Here is a 22,117-nt window from a genome sequence, read left to right as displayed (position 1 = left end):
GTGTGCTCTGGAAAACTGAATTATAGCAATGAATAGGGGTCAGGAGAGCCCACTCTAAAACTGAAATCGTTTGTGACCTTGAACAGATCACTAACCCTCTCTGAGACTCTTTTCCTTTATCTCTAAGATGAGAATCTTGTTCTAAGTATTGGATTCTTTAGGTTAGAATTTCCTAGGCTGATGGAGATGATGATTCACCCACATTCCAGCAGGTTAGCAAGACACCCCTTCAAGTTTAAAATTGGTGGATTTTGAAAAACCCAAAGGAAATACTATTTTATATAACAGGTGGGGGAAATATGGAACATATTGTCATAAGAGCTAGAACGGGCTGAAGATATGAATAGATTTCCTTGATGTTTCTATAACTAAGGGTAGAAAGTTCCTGTTGGATTCTTAATGGAAATTAAGGTGTTTGGGGTATCCTTTCCTTGGTGCGTCTTTTGGTAGCCTTGTCACAAAGAGATCACTGAGGTAGGTGAACCTTGGAAGGCAAATAAGTAACACGTTAGCCTTGCTGATGCTCATTCCACTTTTCCCCTCTGCCATCCTTAAATGTGCACTACTAGAAACAGAGCTTGTTGGTAAAGTCTTTTTTCCCCCATTACCTAACTTTCTTCCTCTGGAGATGCTAATAGGGCAGTGCCTGCAGGGCAGACAGCTGACGGGGAAAGAAAGTGATGAAGCATGGCCTCTGGTAGTCAACCCTCAACACTCTCTCCTTGTGAGGGTGCAGGTAGTCATCTACATACTGTCTTGACTTTGCCATCTTCTGGCTATCAGCACGTACAGATTAAGCATCAATTACATTCTAATATTGGAACCACAGTCGTAAAATGTAAATAATTGGCCTTATTCTATTAAATATGAAAAATAGGAGGTAAAAAGTAGAAAGCTAAATCTAGCTCAAGGTCAGTATGCAGCCATAAGACTTTCTACATTGCGAGTATAAAATCATGATTTCTTGGTATTTAACTCGAACCCCTGAGCAAATCCACTGACAACCTTTAATGTACGTGCCTAAGCAGAACCCCCATTGCATTCATTGCTCAGTTCACATTGTTATCATTGGCTGCTCAGGTGACTCGCTGGGATATATTTTAAAAGAGCTCTTTAGGGTCATTCTGCCAAAGACCACAAGCTGTCTTTATATTGAGGCCAAGTCTACACTGGCATAGTCAAATGGAAATTTGAGAATAACAAAGTTTCCCCAAATGAACACAAATCTGAAGCCAGATTTGCTGTGTTTGAATCTGGGTTCCATCACCTGGGAGATTGCTTATCTTGTCTGTTTCTTCAGGTCCTTCGCTCTCAAACAGAGCTAACAATAGCACTTACCTTGTAGCATTGTTCTGAGGATCATGAGATCATAGGTGTGAAGAGCTTAAACAGCACCTGCTATGTAGAGTTCAAGTGTTTGCTGTTTTTATTATTATTGGGATTGGTGAGGATAGTGTTACTACTGCTGCTACTAGATTGGGAAGTAGGGGACCTGGGTTTTAGTTCCAGTGTTGCCATTTACAATATATTTAAGAAAATATGGTGAACACCATGTAGTCTGTACAGAAGTCAATATATAATGATGTACACCTGAAATTTATATAATGTTATAAACCAATGTGACCTCAATAAAAAAAATAAATAAAAACTTGCTGGATCTCAGAATTCTCATTTGAAAAATACTGTGACTATATTAGATTCTCTCTAGAGTTCTCTTTGATGCTACACCATTCAGCATCTGGATATTCCAGCTGAAATATAAGGGGAATGTTTTTGACCTGAAAAATCTAGATAACTATGTCACTGCTCTAGTTCACTGAGGATATGTCATAGTCACCTTATGTTTCATTATGGAAAGAACAAAAAAAAATAAACATTTTCTTAGAGAGTTATATTTTAGGAAAGGGTCAGGAGATCTAAGTATATTTCTTTATTCTTATGAAAATGACTTGTGGTGGAAGTCACTATCTCTAGAGGAATTACATTTCCTTAGACTTTAATTTTCCTAACAGCTCTGTGTTACTGACTTTATTAAGTATTAAAAACCAAAGCTGTTATCTCCAAAATCTTATGTAGAATTAGGTACCCTGTAAATTCTCACTTTCAGAGCTGGAGTTATATTCCTGAAAATATGCTCTTATCATTAAAACTTGTAATAAAGCCAAGTGATAGAGTGGGGGAAAGTGGAATGAAGAAAATACATATGTATATGTGTACATACACACACACACACACACACACACACACACGTTTGTTATAGAATGTACCATTATTCTGAGGATCGCAAACAATCTATTTAATAGAATAAATAAGAACTTACAGTATTTTCTTGTTGCTGCAGATAAAAAAGGCAAATGAAAACCTGCAAGAGGATGAAGAAGATACAATTGCAGATTCTGCATTTCAGAGCCACATCATAGGTAAAAAGTTATGTCTTCATACATCTTTAAGATATTTTCTACGTGCGACCTTCTTTCAGACATGGTGTATTCCTAAAGATCATGTCTTATGCCTCCCTATATCAGGACTGCATCTTAACTTCTCACGCATGGTTACTTTAATCTTCTTAGACATTGGAAACTGCCACAAAATAAGTAGGTCAAAGCAGAACCTATGAAGAAAACATAGGTGTTTGCAAAGGAATGCAGTGCAAACTGATGAGAAGTGAGTACTTGTCAATGTAAAGTGAAAATGATACTGAGTGTAAATAATTTCTCTCTGGGAAGAAAATCAACTTTGAATGGATCCAGTTTCTATAATTGTCTCGAGAAGAACTTTGTGCAACTACTATTGGTTAGAAATGTGGGGTGGTGGTTTTCTTAAATTGAATATTTTTTTAATTGAATATGTTTTACACATAGAACCAAATAGATTAAGTATGTATGGCTTGCCAAAATCTTCAACTCATTTTCTTCGTCATTTCTGTTAGAACCCTGATTGTAAATAGTCGTGTTTCTGAAATAAGTTGGGCTTGTCAGCTATTTCTTAAAATTGTGCATAAACCTAAATTGAATGAACTCAGGTTCCCAACACAAAAGGACTTTGCTGACCTGTTTTCAGCAGCTGAGAGGGAACTGGTGATGGAGTAGCTGTCTGTGACTGTGATCCTTGTCAGGAGATAGAAGAAGTGATAAGTTTAACAGCTCTGGACCACCTTGGGCACTTGAAGAATTAGTTGTTCTTCAGGTTTTAAAAATAACCGTGAATGTAAGCATGCTGATTGTTTAGTTTTCCAGAAGATACCAAGGTATGAGGGAATCATTTCTTCCAGTCACATTAGGGTGTGGTAGATAGTATTGAACACCATATTCTAGGGCATGACAGCCCCACAGATTTCTGGTTTCTGGTATAATCAGTATCCCTTCTCCTTTCTTTCACTGGAGTGCCTTTGGCTGCCAGTTCTCAGCATCTCACCACTCTTGGCGCCATATTGGTATACTTTGCGGCTGATTTTCTAGCATACCCAGCAGTCTTCTTCAAGCTATAATTTACAGTTTATCTCAGAGAGTTCTTGTACCCTCACAGCTTAATGAGACTGGCACACAATTATTATTCTTTTCATTCATATTTGGGAATAGAAAAGTCTTAACAAACAGCTGAATTAGTGTAGTCTGAATAAGATTAGTATTCCAAAAAGACATCCTTTATTATAATTGTCAATGTAAAAAGCTTAAATTGTTATCAGTTCTGCGTAGTTGCTAATATGCAAGTTAAATATTAACAATCTTCAAACATGACACTATGTAAAGCCCCACTGAGTCATCATTTTTCCATAATGAGATGTTCTTGGGCTTGTAAAATAACATATATAAAGTTAGAGGCTGCATTTTTTTCAAGAGAACTAGAGCAATCTAATTTTTTTTAATAGTATAGCAATTCTTTAGCTCTGCACTGTTCGAAATGATAGCTGGTAGCCACATGTGACTATTTCAGGTTCAATTTAAATTAATTAAAACTATATAAAATTAGAAATGCAATTCCTCAATTGTACTAGCCACATTTCAAGTGCTCAGTGGCCATGTATTCTATTCTATATGGTCTATGTGAACATTTCCGTCATCACACAAAGTTCTGTTGGCAAGTGCTAATTTACATTACTCTCATGAAAGTAAATTTGGACCATGTTTCTGACAGAGAGCTGACTTGGTCTTCACATAATTGTAGACTCATCTCCTCAAACTGGTAGAGAACTATATGAATAAGTTGCTATTGGCTGCAAGTAACAATAACGACAAAAAAACTGACTAGCCAATTCTTAAGTAATAGAATCATTTAATCAGCTTATATAATTAAAAGTCTGGAGGAAGGGAAACATGAATGAGGTGTAGCAGCTCAACAATGTTATCAAAAGCCCTGGCTTTTTGTCCTCATGCTTGTTTCCTCTGGTTGCAAATTGATTCCTGCCACTCTAGGCATCCCATCTACATTCAAGGCACAAAGTATAAGGAAGAGGAAAAGCTCCTTCAGAATCTTCCCCCGTAAACTCTACCTTACATGTCATCAGTGAGAACCAGATCATAAAGCCAATCCTAGCTGCAAAGGACGCTGGGAAAGTCAGTATGATGGTTTCCAGCCTCTATTGCATGAGGTAGCAGGGAGAACAGGGTTGAGAATGTTCCCTGGGTTAGCCAATTAATAAAATCACCATAGAGGCTGGCCCAGCAGCTTAGCAGTTAAGTTTGTTTGCTCCGCTTTGGGGGCCCAGGGTTCGTGGGTTCAGATCCTGGGTGGGGACCAATGCACCGTTTATCAAGCCATGCTGTGGTGGCATCCCATATAAAGTAGAGGAAGATGGGCATGGATGTTAGCCCAGGGCCAATCTCCCTCAGCAAAAAGAGGCGCATTGGCAACAGATGTTAGCTCAGGGCCAATCTTCCTCACCAAAAAAAAAAAAAAAATCACCATAGACCTTTTAAAAAGTTTACTCATTTCAAGATTAAATAAGACTCAACAAGTCAAGTGGTTATCTTTATTCCATAAGAATGACTGAGAATATATTTTTTAGCCCCTGATAATTCCAATGTTTTTCATTTTGTCTAGACTAAGTGTTGCCACATATCCTCACCATATTTTATAACCAGAGAATATTTCTGGTCACAGCAACTGAGAAAATCTAAGTATGTTCTCCTTCTAACCAAATATCGGCTAATGTCTTTGACAAAGAAGAACAATTAGGAAATTTATGAATCTGAATGTTTGCAGTTCCGTAGTTAAGGATAGTCATGTTGGTTTAATCAAAATGTTATGAGTTGATTACAAGACAATGTATTGTTAACTAAACCTGCTGTATATTGAAATTCAAGATTCTTGAATTAAGTAAGATCATACAACTAGATTTTTTTCTCTAAAATTGTCCTAATGAATGTCAGACCTCCATGTTAATAAGTAACAAGCAAATGACTAGCCTAACCTAATAGAAGTATTAACACAAATACCATATTTCTAATTGTTATTTCCTGCTATGCAACTATAATAGATTTACCCTATGTTATACTAATTATCTAATAGGATTAAGTGATCAGTAGGAATTCAAAAACACTGTCTCATATTAAAAACATCAGCCAGTGATAGCATCAAAAATAATCCCCTAAATGGAGACAGGGGATTTGGAAATTCCTGTAAGAGGAGAAAATGTCTTTTGAGGAGTTTGAGAAAGAAGCCAAGCAGAATTGAATGGAGAATAGATGGTTATCTCTTCTGAATGCAAGGAACTCTGGAACCTACTTTATTGTATTAGACCTCTAATACAATATGGTTAACAGTTATCTATACATGGATTATACAGTTTGAATTATCCAGACCACAATTATTTTTTAATCTAAAATGGTTTCCTCTAATTATTAGTACGAGTAGGATTAGGTTCAGACAGGAGTGAAAGAAACTCCAAAGTGCAGTGGTTTAATTAAGAACAGAAATTTCTTGCTGTTGCATATAATAGTCCAGAGGGAGGTGGTCCAGGCTGATAGGACAGTGCCAAGCTCCTCCTATCTTGTCTCTTTGCTTCATATGGTTTCCATTCCCATCTTTGTGGTGCAAGATGGCTGTTGAAAACCATCCCTTATGTCCGCTTTCTAACCAGCAGGGAGGAAGAGGGATGAGGAAGGATATGGTTCATCCCTTTAAGAACACTTCCCGGCCGTTGACCCATCCCTTCTGCTAACAGTCCACTGGCCAGTCCTTACTCACATAGGATGGTGACATTATTCCAGGCAGGAGGCCATATGTCCAACAAAAAAAAAAACACAGGTTCTCTTAACTCTGGAAGAAAGGGAGAGTTAATATTAGAAGACATGTAGCAATCTCAGCCTGCTGCCCACCCCCTACCAAGATTATCTCTTTGGTAGGAACACAAACAAATTTTCACTGTCATTTAAGAAAGACATAAGAAAATAAATTAGGAGAGTTGTTGGGAAAGATATCATTAATTTCAATGATTTATGCTTAGTTTCTGTTTCACATGATCTGAGCTACCACTGCTCTCTATTTGTACAGTTAACCTTGAGTAACTTTCTGAGAAAATGTATTGAACTTGGATTGGTTTGCCATCACCATATATGTGACTAAATATATAATTTGTCACCCGCAAAGTACATAGATGCTCAAATAAATCTTCTGTGCAATACAATGCATCTAGAATTTTCCTTTCTCTAAAATTAAAAATAAAACTAATAGGGCACCAGGGCTTCCAATACTGTAGCTGCCAATCAATTAAAGTCCTTGATAATTATCTGTCTTGTTTCAAGATTATTACTAATTTTCCCCACTGAGAAAATTTGAAAAAGTTTAGAAATTTAATGTGCAGGGAATGACATTCATATTAAAAATAAAACTAAAGCATATCTCACAGCTTTTTGACTGGAAGGCTATTTGAGTCAAATGCCACATTTTTGAATAGTGTGCTGACATATTTAGGCTTAATTGTAGAAAGGATGAGCTACTGATGATCAAAACAAACTGTGAGTGGGAAGTACAAATGTTCTCAGTATCTATCCAAACACTTGGATAGATAATGTTCTGTTGACTACTAAGAGACTGGCCCTGAACTGAAAACGTTTAAATAATATGGGCTATGGATGAGGAAGAGGATGGAATGGTTTTACATAATTTAGATCTCATATTAATACTTCCCAGGATGATGATATTTCTGCATTTCCAAACACACAAAATGGCATCTAAGAGGTACTAGAGTGTAATAGCTTGGGCAAGGAAATTTCCACTGTGGCTGCCTTGAGTTCACCCGCTTATAACTGCAAGTGACAAACTCCAAAGGAAGAACATTGTATCTGGCAGGTGATTCCAATGTGCAGCAAAGGTTGGGAAACACTGTCCTAAGGAGTAGGATTTCATCAGGAAAGAGGAGAGAGGTGTCCTTCAACTAAAGGGAGACAGCAAGAGCAGAGGCCTGGAGATAGGAATACGGCACACTGTGGGGCAGGGGAGTCGGCGAAAGACCAGCTTGGCTAGAGTAGAGGGTGTATTTTGAGGAAGAGGTTCAGATAGAGTTGGTTTTGTATGATGGGACCAGATTGTGGAGACCTTGAAAGCCAAACTTAGATGTTTGAACTTTATCCTACAGACAATACATAACTGTGGAGATTTTTAAAAGAAGGCCGACATGATAAGAAGTGGCCATCCAGTCACTATGATGCTCACGTTTAGACTTTTAAAATAAAAACACGTTTTCATTTTCTCTCCCTTAGCCTTGGACCAGCCAAATGTGCTAGTCACCATACTGTTTCCTCATGAGTGGTGTGCTGTGATGAATAGAGTCATGTATTCATGTAAAAGGGTGCACAGCCAGGAATATTTAAGGGTTGCCAAAGGGCTCCCTGCCCCAAAATATCTCTCCTGGAAGCCTATCAGAATGTATCTGAATTTTCTTCCCATTGGTGACTCCTTTGGGTGAAGGTCCTCAAGTTGCTTGTTGTAATACAGCTGATCTCTGGAAAGGGTACACGTTGAGTGTCACTGACAGCAACATTGCATGTCTCAGCTCAGCACCAGCAAGACCCTAAAGGAATGAGTCATGATGCTGGTACATTCTGCTGCCAGGCACTGAGAAGCACAAGAAGGAATGGTTTGAGGTTTAGGAAAGGTGAGATTGGTGTTCTTCAGATGGGGGAGCTCAGCTGCCAGAGCAGAGGCAGACCTGAAGCCCTGGGGGGTGGCATGAATTAAGCCAGCTGCTAGAAGGGGAAAGGGCCCACCAAACAGGTAATGGGTGAACACGTTAAATAAGTTTTGCCTTTTTTCTCACATTTTCCCAAGGTCTGTTCCTCTTAAGTACAAAGTTGAAGAATCTGAAATAGCTGTACAGAGGCCTCTTTTTGCACAGTTCCCTCAATTTCTTAAAAGGCAATTAATTCACTTAAAGTAAATATAAGAATGTATGTGTGACTTATGGCAGAGTAAGGAATGGGGAGGAGTCAAACAAAGTCAAACAGCAGAGTGCCTCAGCCCCTGAACCAGAAAGCTGCCCAGTGTGACAGATAATTCTGAAAGAAGTAAGATGATGATATGTGTTATACTAATATCTACTCTTTATTACTACTTTATTAGAGCTTTATACTTTATACTACTTTACATAGAGCTTTCTATATGCCGGGCACTGATCAAAGTGTTTTATGCATGTTGCCTTGTTTTATCCTGCAAGATAGGTATTACAGTCACCCTTTGCAGACAAGGGAATAGATGTCCTGAAAAGTTACATACTTTGCTTAGCAACATGGCAAGTATGAAGTGGAGCCAACATCCAAACTCTATTAGGTTTGAACAGCTATGAGTTCATAGCTGTGAAGTAAAGTTAAATAAACCCCAAGAATGCTAAATAGTGGCTAGGTTCTTTTTTGGTCACCTTGCAGGCGCCAGAGAGCAAGGATCCCTTTGTAGATCATTTGGTCAGGGGTTGCAAACTCAAATAAGCCCCTGGGTCAATGAGTGAGATAGGCTAGACTTGCCATGCACATGCATATATTACACGAGTGATGGGAGTTTTGAGGAAGGGAGAGAACAGAACCCATCCTGGAGGAGCAGCTACTTTCAATTCCAGGTGTCACTGTAGAAGAAGGCTGGTCCTATGTAGCCAAGTCTTTCCATTTTTCACCAGAAGCAAAAATATAGATTTTTATGTGATATATGATACATTTTAAAATATGGGCTCAATTTTAAAAAGTAAATCTTCAGAGACTTCCTTTTATCTGCCAATATTTCAAATTAGAATTTCAACATCCTTTCACAGAATGCCACATCTAAAAGTATAGGATGTAATATAAAAATATACGTATTTTCTTAAATGCATGGTTGAGCTGCAGGCAAAGAATTCATCAGAGGCTAGGGACAGCAAGAAAGCTTGCATCCATAGGAGAGAGAGTGCTGTAGCTAGCATTTGCCCAAGGGGTATGTGCTAGTCTCTGATGACCTAGAGCTGGGGTGACCAACTGTCCTAGTTTGCCTGAAATTTTCTTGGTTTAGTACTGAAAGCACTGCATCCTAGGAAACCCTTCAGACCTGGATGAACTGGGAGACTCGGTCACCCTACCTGGAGCCTGGTGTTAAGGAACTAAATTGTTGATGTAACGAAAGCCTGGGACGTGAGTAGGGTGAGACGTTAGATCACCCCTTCCCCACTCAGCATACAGCTGGACTCCTAAGGGCGGTGGCGACCAACCCACCCTGCAGAGGAAAATGGTGGGGATAAGCTCCTGACTCAGCTTCAACTCAGTCTTGACTCAAGCTGGAAAAAAAAAGAAAAAGGATAAAAAGTCTCCTCTGAAGATTCTGAATCATTAGCTCACACTCATATGGATCAGAGAACTCATTAATTCTCTCTTTGTGTCCCCTAAATGCCCCAGCCTGAAATTTTTAAATGGTCCAAGTTGTGTATTTAGGTACTCCAGAGAAGAAACTGGGCGAGGGAATAGATGAAACAAGAATGGCAGAATATTAATATTTTTAAAGCTGGGCAGTGGGTATATGAGGATACATTACACTGTTTGAGAATATTTGAAATTTATCATAATGAAAGTTTTAACAAAATGCAGACTCAGGTTGATAGTACTCCCAGAAATCTGGAAGAACACAACTCAAATCCTCTCTTGAGGCATCCACTCTAAACTTTACATACAGATAAATTTCCAAGGAAAATTAACTCACAATAGAAAATCGCTAGTAACATGAGCGGAAAAAAATTACTTCATTGTTGAGTGTCAGAAAAAACAAGCTATAGAATAAGTCCTGCATAGACTGCAGAATTGGGACTTATCCAATAGAGAATATAAAATAAAAACATTTAATGTATTTATATAAACAAAAACGGAAATGAAAGTTAACAAAGGAACAAACAAATGAGCAGTCATTTCAAAAAGTACACAAAAGAACTTCAAAAAAGTTAAAAGTAGTTAGATATTATTTATCACCACTGAAGAAAGGATTACTGAACAAGAAGACGGAGTTGAAAAATTACATAGAATATGTCACAGAGAACCAAGGAAGTGACTAATATAAAAGAGAGGTTAGGGCCGGTCCCGTGGCTTAGTGGTTAAGGGTGCGCGCTCCGCTACTGGCGGCCCGGGTTCAGATCCCAGGCGCGCACCGAAGCACTGCTTCTCCTGCCATGCTGAGGCCGTGTCCCACACGCAGCAACTAGAAGGATGTGCAACTATGACATACAACTATCTACTGGGGCTTTGAGGGGAAAAAAAAAAAAAGGAGGATGATTGGCAATAGATGTTAGCTCAGAACCGGTCTTCCTCAGCAAAAAGAGGAGGATTAGCACGGATGTTAGCTCAGGGCTGATTTTCCTCACACAAAAAAAATAAAAAAATAAAAAATAAAAGAGAAGTTAAAATACATTAAGTAAAAGGTGATAAAATCCACATGCATCTAATTGTAGCTCCTGAAGGAGAGAATGCAATGAACAGAGTAAACACAATATTCCAAGAGTTAATGACTGAGAATTTTGCAGAATTGAAGAAAGTTACCAACCTTCAGATTCAGGAAGCCAGATTAGTTCCAAGCAAGATAAATAAAAGGAAATCTACACTTAAGGATAGTGATTTTATTTCCTTTGGATATATACCCAAAAGTGAGATTGCTGGATCTCATATGACAGTATGAAATAAAATCACTATCTTGAAGAAATATCTGTACCCCCATGTTCATTGCAGCATTATTCATAATAGCTGAGATATGGAAACAACCTAAGTGTCTGTCGACAGATGAATAAAGAAATAGTGGTATATATGTATGAATGTATGTATGTATGTGTGTGTATATATATATGTGTGCATATGTAGTCATATGGTCTTCACTTAGTATTCACTTATTTGTATGGTCTAACCACACTGTTGTTCAGTTTTGTTCATTATACAAATAGAATCATACTGTAAGTATTCTACTTCAAATGGCTTTTTTCAATCAACGTTGTTTTTGCCATGAATCTATAATGGTACATGCAGCTCCAGTTCATTAATTTTAACTGCTGTATAGTATTCCATAGCATGAATATTTCAAAATTTATTTTTTCTGTCTACTGTTGGTGAATATTTGGGTTGTTTTCTATTTTTTGCTATTATTAAAATGTTGCTATGGTTGCTGTGGTATATATTCCCTGATATACTTGCCAAGGGTTTTTTTAGGGCTGTGCCTTTCAAACTTTTTTGACTAGTATCCACAGTTACAAATTTTTACATTATAAACCAGTATACCTCCGTATGTGTACCTACACCTGGATGTAATCAAAATGTCACACTTTTTTTACTACAAAGACAAAAAAACCACAACAAGTTAATGAGTAGCATGAAATCCACCAATGTGGTTACCTTATGGAAGGGTAGTAGCCGGAGAAGGATATGATCAGAGAGGGCGACAAGAGTAGCTTAAAAACACTGTTTGAGTTGTTAAGGTGGGTTGTGGGTATTCTTCTATGTTGATAATGATTTAAATGTAACTATTTGTTGTATATACTCCTGTATTTCTAGTATACTTCACAATTTTTTAAAAAAGATAAAAATTATCTTTAATTATGTATAATTTTAATTATCTGCGGACTGAATGGCCCTTCCATTGGCCCTTTTGATCTACGCCATACATCCCTCACCCTCATCCTCTTTCTGCCTACCCATTGATCAGCTCATTACCATCTCTCGAAGAGAGATCAGCCAAGAGAAGAGAGAGAGGGAAAGAAAGGGACACAGCCCTAACCACTAATATAAAGTTACAGTTACCATCATCAATTCTGAAGCACATCTGATGTCAGAGGAGTAAGTTAGAAACGGAGGTTGTGGGCAACTCCTGAATTTTCATCTCTTTGCCCTCCATGTTACCACAGATAATTCCGAGTTGACTAGGCATTATAGATAGGCTGAACTGTCTGTGCCTTAAGTGCTGTCAAACCCAGCAGTTCTTCCTATGCCTGAAGGTAATAAAAAATTAGTGACTGAGAAGCAGCAGTGATTAAAAAAAAAACCTTGCCAGAGTGGAGCTTGTAGCTTTTCAGAAGCCCATAATCAAGCTTGGAAGGCACTGTCCCTACTATAAGACCTCAATCACATATACTTAATGAAAACCCACCTCAATTAAGGTGATGCGCACACTCCGTCCACCGGGATTCCCAATGATCTGTCCATTAAGTCTGGCACGTTTGAGTAAATACCTTAGCTTGTGAGAGGTATAAAGTGCCAGAATGATAGATCAGGGGAGGGCTATGGCACATTATGGAGATGAAAATTGAGTTACGTAATGAAATATGTGACAGAGAAAAAAGGGAGGAAAAGTGATCCTGGAGCAGGGTGTGCTTGCCTTGAATGAATCTTTATTCAAGAGGCCTGCTAGAGAAAAAGAGAATGGGAAGTAGAGAAAGGAAAGCCTCCCAGTAAATCTGTTACTACCTGGAGCTTATCTGGGCACTTTTTAAGGATTCATAGACACACAACCAGGGCTTAACTGCTTCTAAAGAGAAATCCTCATTTTTGAAAACGTTAGTGCCTAAGAAAATAACTTATCAATGTCAGTCTTAATTTCTTTCATCAGCCCACTGATAGAATATGAGAAGAGTCATTTAGCAATCTTCTTATCAGTGGTACACTGCCTGCTCTACTCATTTTGCACAAGATCAGATAAAAGAATGATGTTTGCTTTATCTTTGCTTTGCCACCCTTGTGCCGCTAAAAGCTTTTCAGGAAGGGGGAAGAACGAGCTGAGAGGTTACCAGGTTATGAAACATTGTCACCGCCAAGCCTGGAGCATTGAATCAATTTCCAATATGTTTCTTATGTAGCTAAAACCTATACTCCAGAGATGTTATTGTTTGATTATAAAAGCAGGAGGAATTTGAAGAGAGACTTTCATGCCACTGTGATAAACAGTCTCTGCCTGTAACTCGATTGTGTCAACTCCCAAATGGAAGGGAAATATACTTTAAGGTGACTTTCTGCCCATTTGAACCTCAGCCATGTGTTCTGCCTTCAGTGCCCATTTGGAAGGAATCCTATGTGTATAAGAACACATTTGGAGAGGGCATCGACTGCCCTGCTTCTGAATGAGTGGATTGCGTTTCCAAAGATGTTACTTACCCTCACTCAGTGGTCAAAAGGTTTCCCTGGTATGAAAAGTATTTGTGTGTAATTCTGCTTTAAAACAAGTCTCTTTCCTATGTAACATAATTTTAAAAATAAAAGTATTTCTCATATGCTGGGTTACAACTGAATCTGATTTTAAAAGGAGAAAAGTGGTAAGGAGCAGGCGGTGTACTGAGGAAATGACCGGGGCAGGGTCCCAAGTCCAGTTTGGAATTTTACGACTTTGTGCAAAACGCTGCATCTCTCTGTTTCCTCAATCATCAGATGAAGGACTTCTTCTAGATACTCTCTAATGTGTCTTCTGGCCCAAACTTCTAACACTCTTTGAGGGAGTGAGGGTATCCCCGAACTTTGAAATAACCTGTCCGTGTCAAGTTCCCACTTCTCATGAATCTGTGGGAAGACAGGGGTTTCAATCACAGGATCCAAGTAAACTAGAAAAAGCAAACCTTATGCAATGATTTCTGGGCAGAACTTAGACCTCATTCATAAGAGTAGTGTCACCACCATGTGTTTATCTGGAGTTTCATTTTTGAGAGTGCTTCCATCAACGCCTCAACAGAGTGCCCCAGCCTGGGGTTTGCAGTCACATAGGCTTACACTCCAGCTCCCTGTTTGCCACCTAACAGATTCTGTGATCTTGAGCAAGTTCCTGAACTCACTAAGCCTCCATTCTCTCATCTGCCAAATGGAGATAATAGCAGTGTCTACGTGAAAGTACTGTTGAGAGCCTTGAGTTTTTGCATATGAGTGCTTAACACTATGCCAGGTGCTAGCCAGAACTCAGTTGTTGGTCTTCATTGTTGTTGTAGTTATTATTATTAAGAAAGTTATGGATAAAGTGTAGGTGGCTAGTGATATCATCTTTCTTTTTTTTTAAGTTGTGCTCACAGCTATGATTTATTACAGTGGAAGGAGGCAAAGCCAAACCAGCAAAGGGAGCTAGCACAGGGGGCAACATCAGGAGGTGACCAGGCACAGGCTTCCATGGGTCCTCCCCCAGTGGTGTCACACAGGATGTGTTAAATTCCCCCAGCAGCAAGTTATGACAACACATGTGCCCTGTTAACTACCTGAGCTCATAGAGACTCAAAGCCTGGGATTTTTATTGAGAACAGGTCTCACAGTCATCACCTGCACTATCACATACTAAAATCCCAATTCCCAGCAGGAAAGCAGGAGTTCAGCATAAACCACATTTTAGGCACAGGGAGCCACTCTTATCAGCTGAGTTGGTGGGAACCCCCTCAAAATCCAAGTGTCCAGATGCTAATGAAGGGCCAACCTTGCAAGCAGGCCTTTCTAAGGGTCAGCGTACTCCGCCTTGCTGTGATAACTCTTTCCTGCACAACTATCACCTTGGCCCTGTCCAAAGCATCTTTACAGCAAAATTGTTATCAGACGGCTCCATACAGCAGGGTGAGAGCAAACTGTAGTGTTGAATTCAGTGATTCCTTTTAGGAGTTCTCAACTAAAGTTGAAGCTGACCGGAATGCCTCCGTCCCGAGCTGAGGCAGAGTTGCGATAGTCGGCAACAGGGTACACACACAAGAAGGACATTCCTATGGTCAGTACACAGTACTTCTGGAAACAAAAAGTTTGCTATCATTAAGGCACTCCAAACAGGACATACATCAGCCAGACGGTGCAGGTTAACAGGCGCCCAATGGCTTCCAATAGCACCATGGGGCTTCCAACCCTAGGGGTCCCAGTCTGGTCTGAAATAATTCAGTTCAGTCCTTGGTTTCAGAGGCACCGCAGTCAGTTCCAAACACTCTGCTTGTCCATGACGTCAGTTCATCCATGTCATGAGTGTGGATGACATCTGTAAGTGTTCTGTGTGGAAAGTACAAGAGCTGGGCCACGTTCACTATCTCAGAGTCGCTGCTGTCAGGTGGGATCATGTGCTCAGCAGTCAGCTTGAATTCAAGGCCCTCTCAGCAGCTTGGAAAGGTAGCATGGGGAGTTTCGTTTGGGAAGAGGTAAAAGTTTCCAGGAACAGTTCTGAAAAACAAAGATCATTAATTCCCCTCCCATATTTACCCCCATGCCTCCCCAGGTGCTAGGGCTTTATTTTCTCCCATTAGTACAAAATCAGTGTGTTCCATTCAGTAATCAAAACTTTACATTTTTTCATCCATAAGTGCTATCCAGATTTTTTTATATGGAAGGGTTGTAATGTAAGAGGGACAAAAGAATTTTCACAGAAAATTATTTTTACATGACGTAGTCAGAAAGACACTTCATGTTCAGAAATTGATCAGGACACAACCTTGAATTTTAAAATGTTTTCAAAATAGGTTTATATAACCTCTTTTGTCCTCACTACTTATCCAGTGAGTAGCCTAAAAAGTCTAGCCTTTCTGGGGACAGCTGCATTTAACAATCAAACTGCACTAAAGTTTGTGTTCCAGGAGAAAGGTGAAGTAGAGTCAGGATCAGTCCATTGCAGCAAATTGTTGAGTAACCTGGATATCATCTTTCTGAATGGTGAGGGAAGTGAGGCACAGTGAGGTTTCATGCCCACAATTCACTGCAAGGTGGTGACAGGATTCATATTGAAGACTGACATGCCTTAAAGGTAGATGGATTTGGTCTTAGAAGTTTCTGGACATGAGTCTCACACATGGAGAGAAAGGCCTAAGATGACCTTCTATTTCTCCAGGCAGTTCTCAAGTATTGCATCCCCCACATACTGCAAAAGGTCCTGAACCGCAAGCACCAGTCACATGCAGGATCCCACCTGAACCTGTGACCAACCTGCTGCCTTCCATCCTCTTCCTCTCACACGGTCCTCATGCTCTGGTGTTACACCCATTTGATAAATTCCAGTCTGTAAGGAAGGGTAAATGGGAAAAACCTATGGCTTCTTCACAGGTAGAGGTGAGCTAGTTTCATTTTTCTGGTACTCAAACCTCAAGGCACAGCCTTGATTGAACCAAGTTCAATCAGTTACTAAATATTTATTAGGCATTGACTCCATTCCAAGCATTGCACTGGACCCTAGGGATATAAAAATTGAGAATACGTGAGCTCTGGATTTAATGAGCTGAGCTGATCTGACTCTGAATCAGAATCCTTATTTATATCTTTTTCTTAAACTTTAGTTGAAGATTGAATCACTCTAATATCTTGCCTCGTTACTGGACTCTACAAAAAGGTCAATTTCCCAGACCTGTTTTTTAAAAATTTTGTTGGACATTACTAAAAAAAAAAAGTGATGGCTATAGATAATACTGTCATTGTAAATAATCAAGAACTTACATGCCTGAGTAGCTCCTAAATTATGTGGACTTATTCTTCTTGACATGCTGGCAAAGACAAATAATTTCTTTAAAACAGATGGCATGCAGAGCCATTGTTTAAATGTCAACTCCGCTGCTGTTTATCGCCCTACTTCGTCAGGGAGATATTTGCATGTTGGATTCACCTGGGCACTTAGTCTGTGATGCAGAGAAGGTGGGAAGCTTAGTTGGGTATTACTTCCTTCTAAAACCTCTTAGATATTATATGGTATGATAACGACAGATGGTATAACCATGACTTTATTTTTAGTGACTATTAAAACCATGTGAATTATTGTTCTATTTTAATAAAATAGTAGGAGGGCTTCTTTTTTTTTTTTTTTTTTTTTTTTTTTTTTTTTAGTAGGAGGGCTTTCATTCATTCTTTACAGTGTTTTTCAGCATTACAATGACATTTGCAACAGTCTAGTTTGAGGTCTACCAGAGGTAGACCCTGTGAAAAGGATTCAAGGACAAGCAAATTATCAGGCAGTACAGGAAAGACCAATAGGAGAAGTCAGACAGGGAAGGGAAACTAGCCAATGAAAGGTGTGTTACCATGCCAGCTGCTGCCGGATCAGCCACATAATTTGCATAGCCCAGTGCAAAATAAAAGGCAGGGCCCCTTGTTCAGAAGTTATTAAGAATTTTAAGATGGTGACAGCAGAGCACAAGGCCCTGTGTGACTGCACAGGTCACACACACATGCTGCCGTCCCTGGCTATCACTGTTGGTGACAGAAGCTTAACCTGAGAGAAACTCTAGGGTATAGAACCCAAGTCTGAGAGTTTTCCCACCTGAGGAGTGAGGGAACTGGATGTTCATCACCACCTCCCATCTCTGATTAGTCCAGGGCTGCTTCTGGGGCTGTCACTTTCATGCAGAGATGCAGTTACTGGCAATTGGAAGTTCAGCAGGGGCACACTCAAGTAGTAAGTCCCCAGGAAGGTGGATGGGCCAGCAACTCTGTCCAGCACACTACCCAAGTACTGAGGAATCTCCTGGTATCACAAGACAGCCCCAAGTCTCTCGAAAAGTGAGCTACTTTTTGAGGGAACACCTACTGAATGCCCCCCTTTAAAAATCATATCCCCTCAAACTCTTTGCTTTCTGCCTTCTTCTTAGCCAGCTCTTTAATAACCAGGATATCCATCATTTTCTACATGTGGAAGTTCCACCATACTCTTTAAAAAAAGGGAGGAAAAAAACCCTACAATCCTGAGTTCTTAAAATGCAGGCACATTCATTTTCCAAATATTATCATGCTAGACAAGCTATTTCTTCCTCCATGTGCCTCATTTGTCTCGTGTGGGAAGAGGATTTAGAATTATTCTCAGTATATTTCCATAAGATTTGAGGAGTCTACATCAGAACAATATTGGGAAAGCAGTTTTGAAACAATGATTTCATTCCTAAGTAATAGCAATGTCTCTTAAAGCTTTGGGGTGGGATGAGGGGGAGATATCAGCAGGTGGTTTCCATTGATTTCGTCTTAAATAGACCATCTTACAAGTGTTGATTTGAAGGGGATATGGAAACTGTGTCTGAATGAGAAAACGTTTCCAGCCCCTCCCCCCATTTTGGCTCTGTAATCATTGCTGTACGCCACAAACAACAGCTCCTTAAGACTGTGATGTTTGATTTTTATAGGTCAACTTGATTGGGCCACAGGGCGCCCAGATATTTGAGCAAACATTATTCTGGATATTTCTGTGAGGGTGTTTTTGGATGAGATTAACATTTACATCCACAGACTGAGTAAAAGCACATTGCCCTCCTCAACATAGTGGGCTTCACCCAATTAGCTGAAGACCCAAATAGAACAAAAAGCCTGGCCCTCGCCCTAGTAAGAGGGAATCGTTTTTCCTGCCTGAATGCCGTTTAGCTGAGATGTCAGTTTTATCCCTGTCTTCAGGCTAGAGCTGAAACATTGGCTTTTTCTGCGTCTCGAGCCTGCTGGGCTTTGGACCAGCTCTCCTGCTTCAGGACTCAGGACTCGAACTAGAACTAAACCTTCAGTCTCCTGAGTCTCCAGCTTGCCACTCACCCTGAAGATCCTGGGATTTGCCAGCTTCCCTATTGCATGAGCCAATTCCTTATAACGCACGCGCACGCACGCACGCGCACGCACGCACGCGCACGCACTGTTAGTTCTGTTTCTCTGTAGAACCCTGACTAATACAATTACATGTAGTTAGATTCTAACAGGATGATGAGGATATCAGCTAGTTGAAAGAAGTTGAACTGCTGCCATCTGTCCAGGTGACTAAAGATTTCAGTTTGCATCATCTGGGCCAGGGAAAACTGACCTGGGCAGGGGGTGGGGAGGCTGCAGATGCCAGGATTCAAATATCAGACAGCCCGCATCATCACCATTTATGTAAAACAGAGGAGCAGGCAGCCCTAGTGAAACCCCAGTTATTAAAAGCTTTTCAGTTTAGCAGTCCAGTTTCATGTGAGCAAACAAAGCTAGATGTTTTTACTTCAACTGAATCTGAAATCAAAACTCATGGAGTTTTGTAAGTCGTGAACTTGCTGTAAGTCGTGAACTTGCTCATGGAGGTGTGTGTCCTCTGCAGAAGTGCTCCTGTCACCCCAGCTAGAAGAAAGATTCGAGAGGCTGGTACACGAGGAAAGGGCCCAAGGCCTCTGGAAATCCTGCTTGCCTGCACATGGTATAGTTATTCATTACACAGTAATGGATCCCTATTAGAGAGAATTTGTGTTTTAGAGCAAAGCTCCTCTAAGGGCAAAAATGACTTAAGTGTTCATGAGATGCTCCTGCTGAGATCAGTGGGAGTTACTTTCCATGTAGATAATTGTGCTGACTGGCCAGAATCATGGATGCCAATTAGTGCACTGTGTGATTCGCATGTTGCTCTGCTCTGCAGGAAGACTGGGCCACCAGGGAACTCGGTTGAATGGCCTTCTTCCCCTCCACCCAGCATGTCCAGGATTCCACAATGGGTGGGGTGCTGTGCTATATCTGTGCTAGGTCTTCATTTGTAGACATAACTTGTGTAGAATGTTGTAGGGAAACTGCCAGACAGAAGGACAATCCACTGTGCATGGAGTGAGAAATTCCCATCATTCACCAACTCCTGTGTGAGAAAGTGACACCTTCGAGTCACATACACACACCTGCTTCTGCTTCCTTAAGTGCACAGGGCTCCTTGAATCCAGACAGACTTTGTGTCAAGCATGTGAACCCTGCCAAGTTTAGTGAAGTGTCCCAGGATGATGGAGGCCTTGGAGTAGGAGCCGACAGGTCCTGTGGGGCATGTGCATTGCTTCACCATAAACCATACCCGTTAGTGAGGTTCTATTTACAAGGATAATAAACTCCATTCTAGGATGATATTCTGCAGGCATATGGAATAGAAGCTAAGATGAATTCTTCAGAAACAGGTGGGTTGAGCTGTGTCGTTCAGAGTGAAGTTTCTCCTTCCCCTGCACATTGAAGCAGATTGAGCTGTCAAAAACCTTGGAAGCTCCAGCATGTTTCATTCTGCTCTAATCCTCAGGACTCCACAGAGAGACCTGCTCAGCCTCTGCCTTATTGTCCTCATTCTGCTCCATCCCTGACTCTTTCCCAGTCAGGGGGGAGAGAGAGGGCCTGGGGATTGCTAAGTGTCCTGTGACTTGCTTGAGCTTGCCAGAGAGGTTCTCTCAGCTGCCTTTGGCTTCCTCCTTAATCCCACCTTCAATAATGCTCTCTTGTCACTTTCCTTTCTGCTTTCCTAGCAACTCTGTTTACAAACAAATTCTCCAAGCTTAGCTCTAGATATTTCCAGTATGGCCTCCAGCGTCGTGATTCCATTCAGCTTCCCCATCTGCTCCTCCTCCTCACCGTGGTTAGTTTTCTACTATGATCTTTTCCCCATGCTCTAACTTGGCTCCTTATTTTAGAAGGCTCCTCCGCATTACTATACTCCCAATTCTTCACAATTAGAAAAATGAGAGCCTTCTTTGATGCCTCTTTCATCTCTTTCTTCTTGTCTTCAGGAGATACACATTTTCTAAAGAATCAATAGCACATTCAATATTATTCAACACATGATAATAGTATCTTTCTGTTGGAAGGCCAGGTTATGACAGTTGTCCTAGATGGTACCAACATATTTTCTTGATAACATCTTTTGAAATTGTATATATTGGCCTTGGGTCAAAATGGTTGCAGTTACTCATCAGATTTTCTGTCAAGTCTTGTTTACTTTTCCTGAACACCAAAGAAAGGCCAAAAACATATAAGATTCAAACTTAAAATCCAGGGTCAGGGGACAGCCCTGTGGTGTAGCGGTTAAGTCCACGCACTCCACCGCTGGGGGCCCGGGTTCGGATCCCGGGCGCGCACCGATGCACCGCTTGTCAGGCCATGCTGTGGTGGGGTCCCACATAAAGTGGAGGAAGATGGGCACGGATGTTAGCCCAGGGCCAGTCTTCCTCAGCAAAAAGGGGAAGATTGGCGTGGATGTTAGCTCAGAACTGATCTTCCTCACAAAAAAAAAAAAAATCCAGCGTCAGAGGTGCTAAACTAATTCCTGAACCTTCACATCTTTCATATGACTTCCCTAACTTTTCAGGAATCAAAATAATGTAGCGTAAACAGCACTGAGCGTGGAACCAATATACTTAAGTTTCAGTTAATTATTTTAATAATTATCTTAATTATTAATTAAGGAAACCTTGCCTTGATTTTCATATCTGTGAACTAGATATACTGGTTCATGCCTTCCCCAACTCGGTGCATGATGATTGGGAAAATCAGAGGAGGCGAGGTTCATGGTAGCACATTTTAAATGTAAGATGGACCTGAAGTGCAAGGGACCCTTGATACCAGCATCTGGAGCTCTCCTAGGTGCTGAAGCCACAATCATCTGCCAACCAGTTCTCCATTTCTGCTTGTTAGAACTCTAGTTGAAACACTGCCATGTTTTTAAGCAGACATTTGAGGGTTTGTTTCCATGTCATTTCTCTTATATTTCTTTTTAAGGAAAAAGATGCTACCTTTATGACACTCGTGCTTTAAAAGCCCAAAGGCCAGAACCTTCTCATTAGGTCCGTTATGGAGAATGAATACAGGTGATGAAAGCCAGAAAGCCTGGGAGTAGCATGTTGATGGTAGGTGTGGAAAAAGAATTTGAAAAGGACAGTCTTTTAAACAGAGATTATTTAGAAAGTGAGATTGAGGAAGAAAAAGAGAAGAAGGCCTACATCACACTAAGTAGGCTTTAGGATTCATAGGACTATGTATTT

General features: G+C 40.3%; 1 protein-coding gene across 1 annotated transcript in view; it reads left to right on the top strand.

Moving 5' to 3' along the window:
* Positions 1-22,117, top strand: part of NCKAP5 (NCK associated protein 5) — an 863,809-nt gene that overhangs the window by 819,061 nt on the left and 22,631 nt on the right. The window contains exon 15 of the mRNA XM_058549746.1: positions 2,342-2,420. Coding sequence (XP_058405729.1) covers positions 2,342-2,420 — 79 coding nt within the window. The remainder of the gene's footprint in view (positions 1-2,341; positions 2,421-22,117) is intronic.

This window comes from Diceros bicornis, chromosome 10 (genome assembly GCF_020826845.1).
Source record: "Diceros bicornis minor isolate mBicDic1 chromosome 10, mDicBic1.mat.cur, whole genome shotgun sequence".
NCBI lineage: Eukaryota > Metazoa > Chordata > Mammalia > Perissodactyla > Rhinocerotidae > Diceros > Diceros bicornis.
The sequence above is the reverse complement of the archived record's forward strand: the minus strand, read 5'-3'. Positions and strand labels throughout refer to the sequence as shown.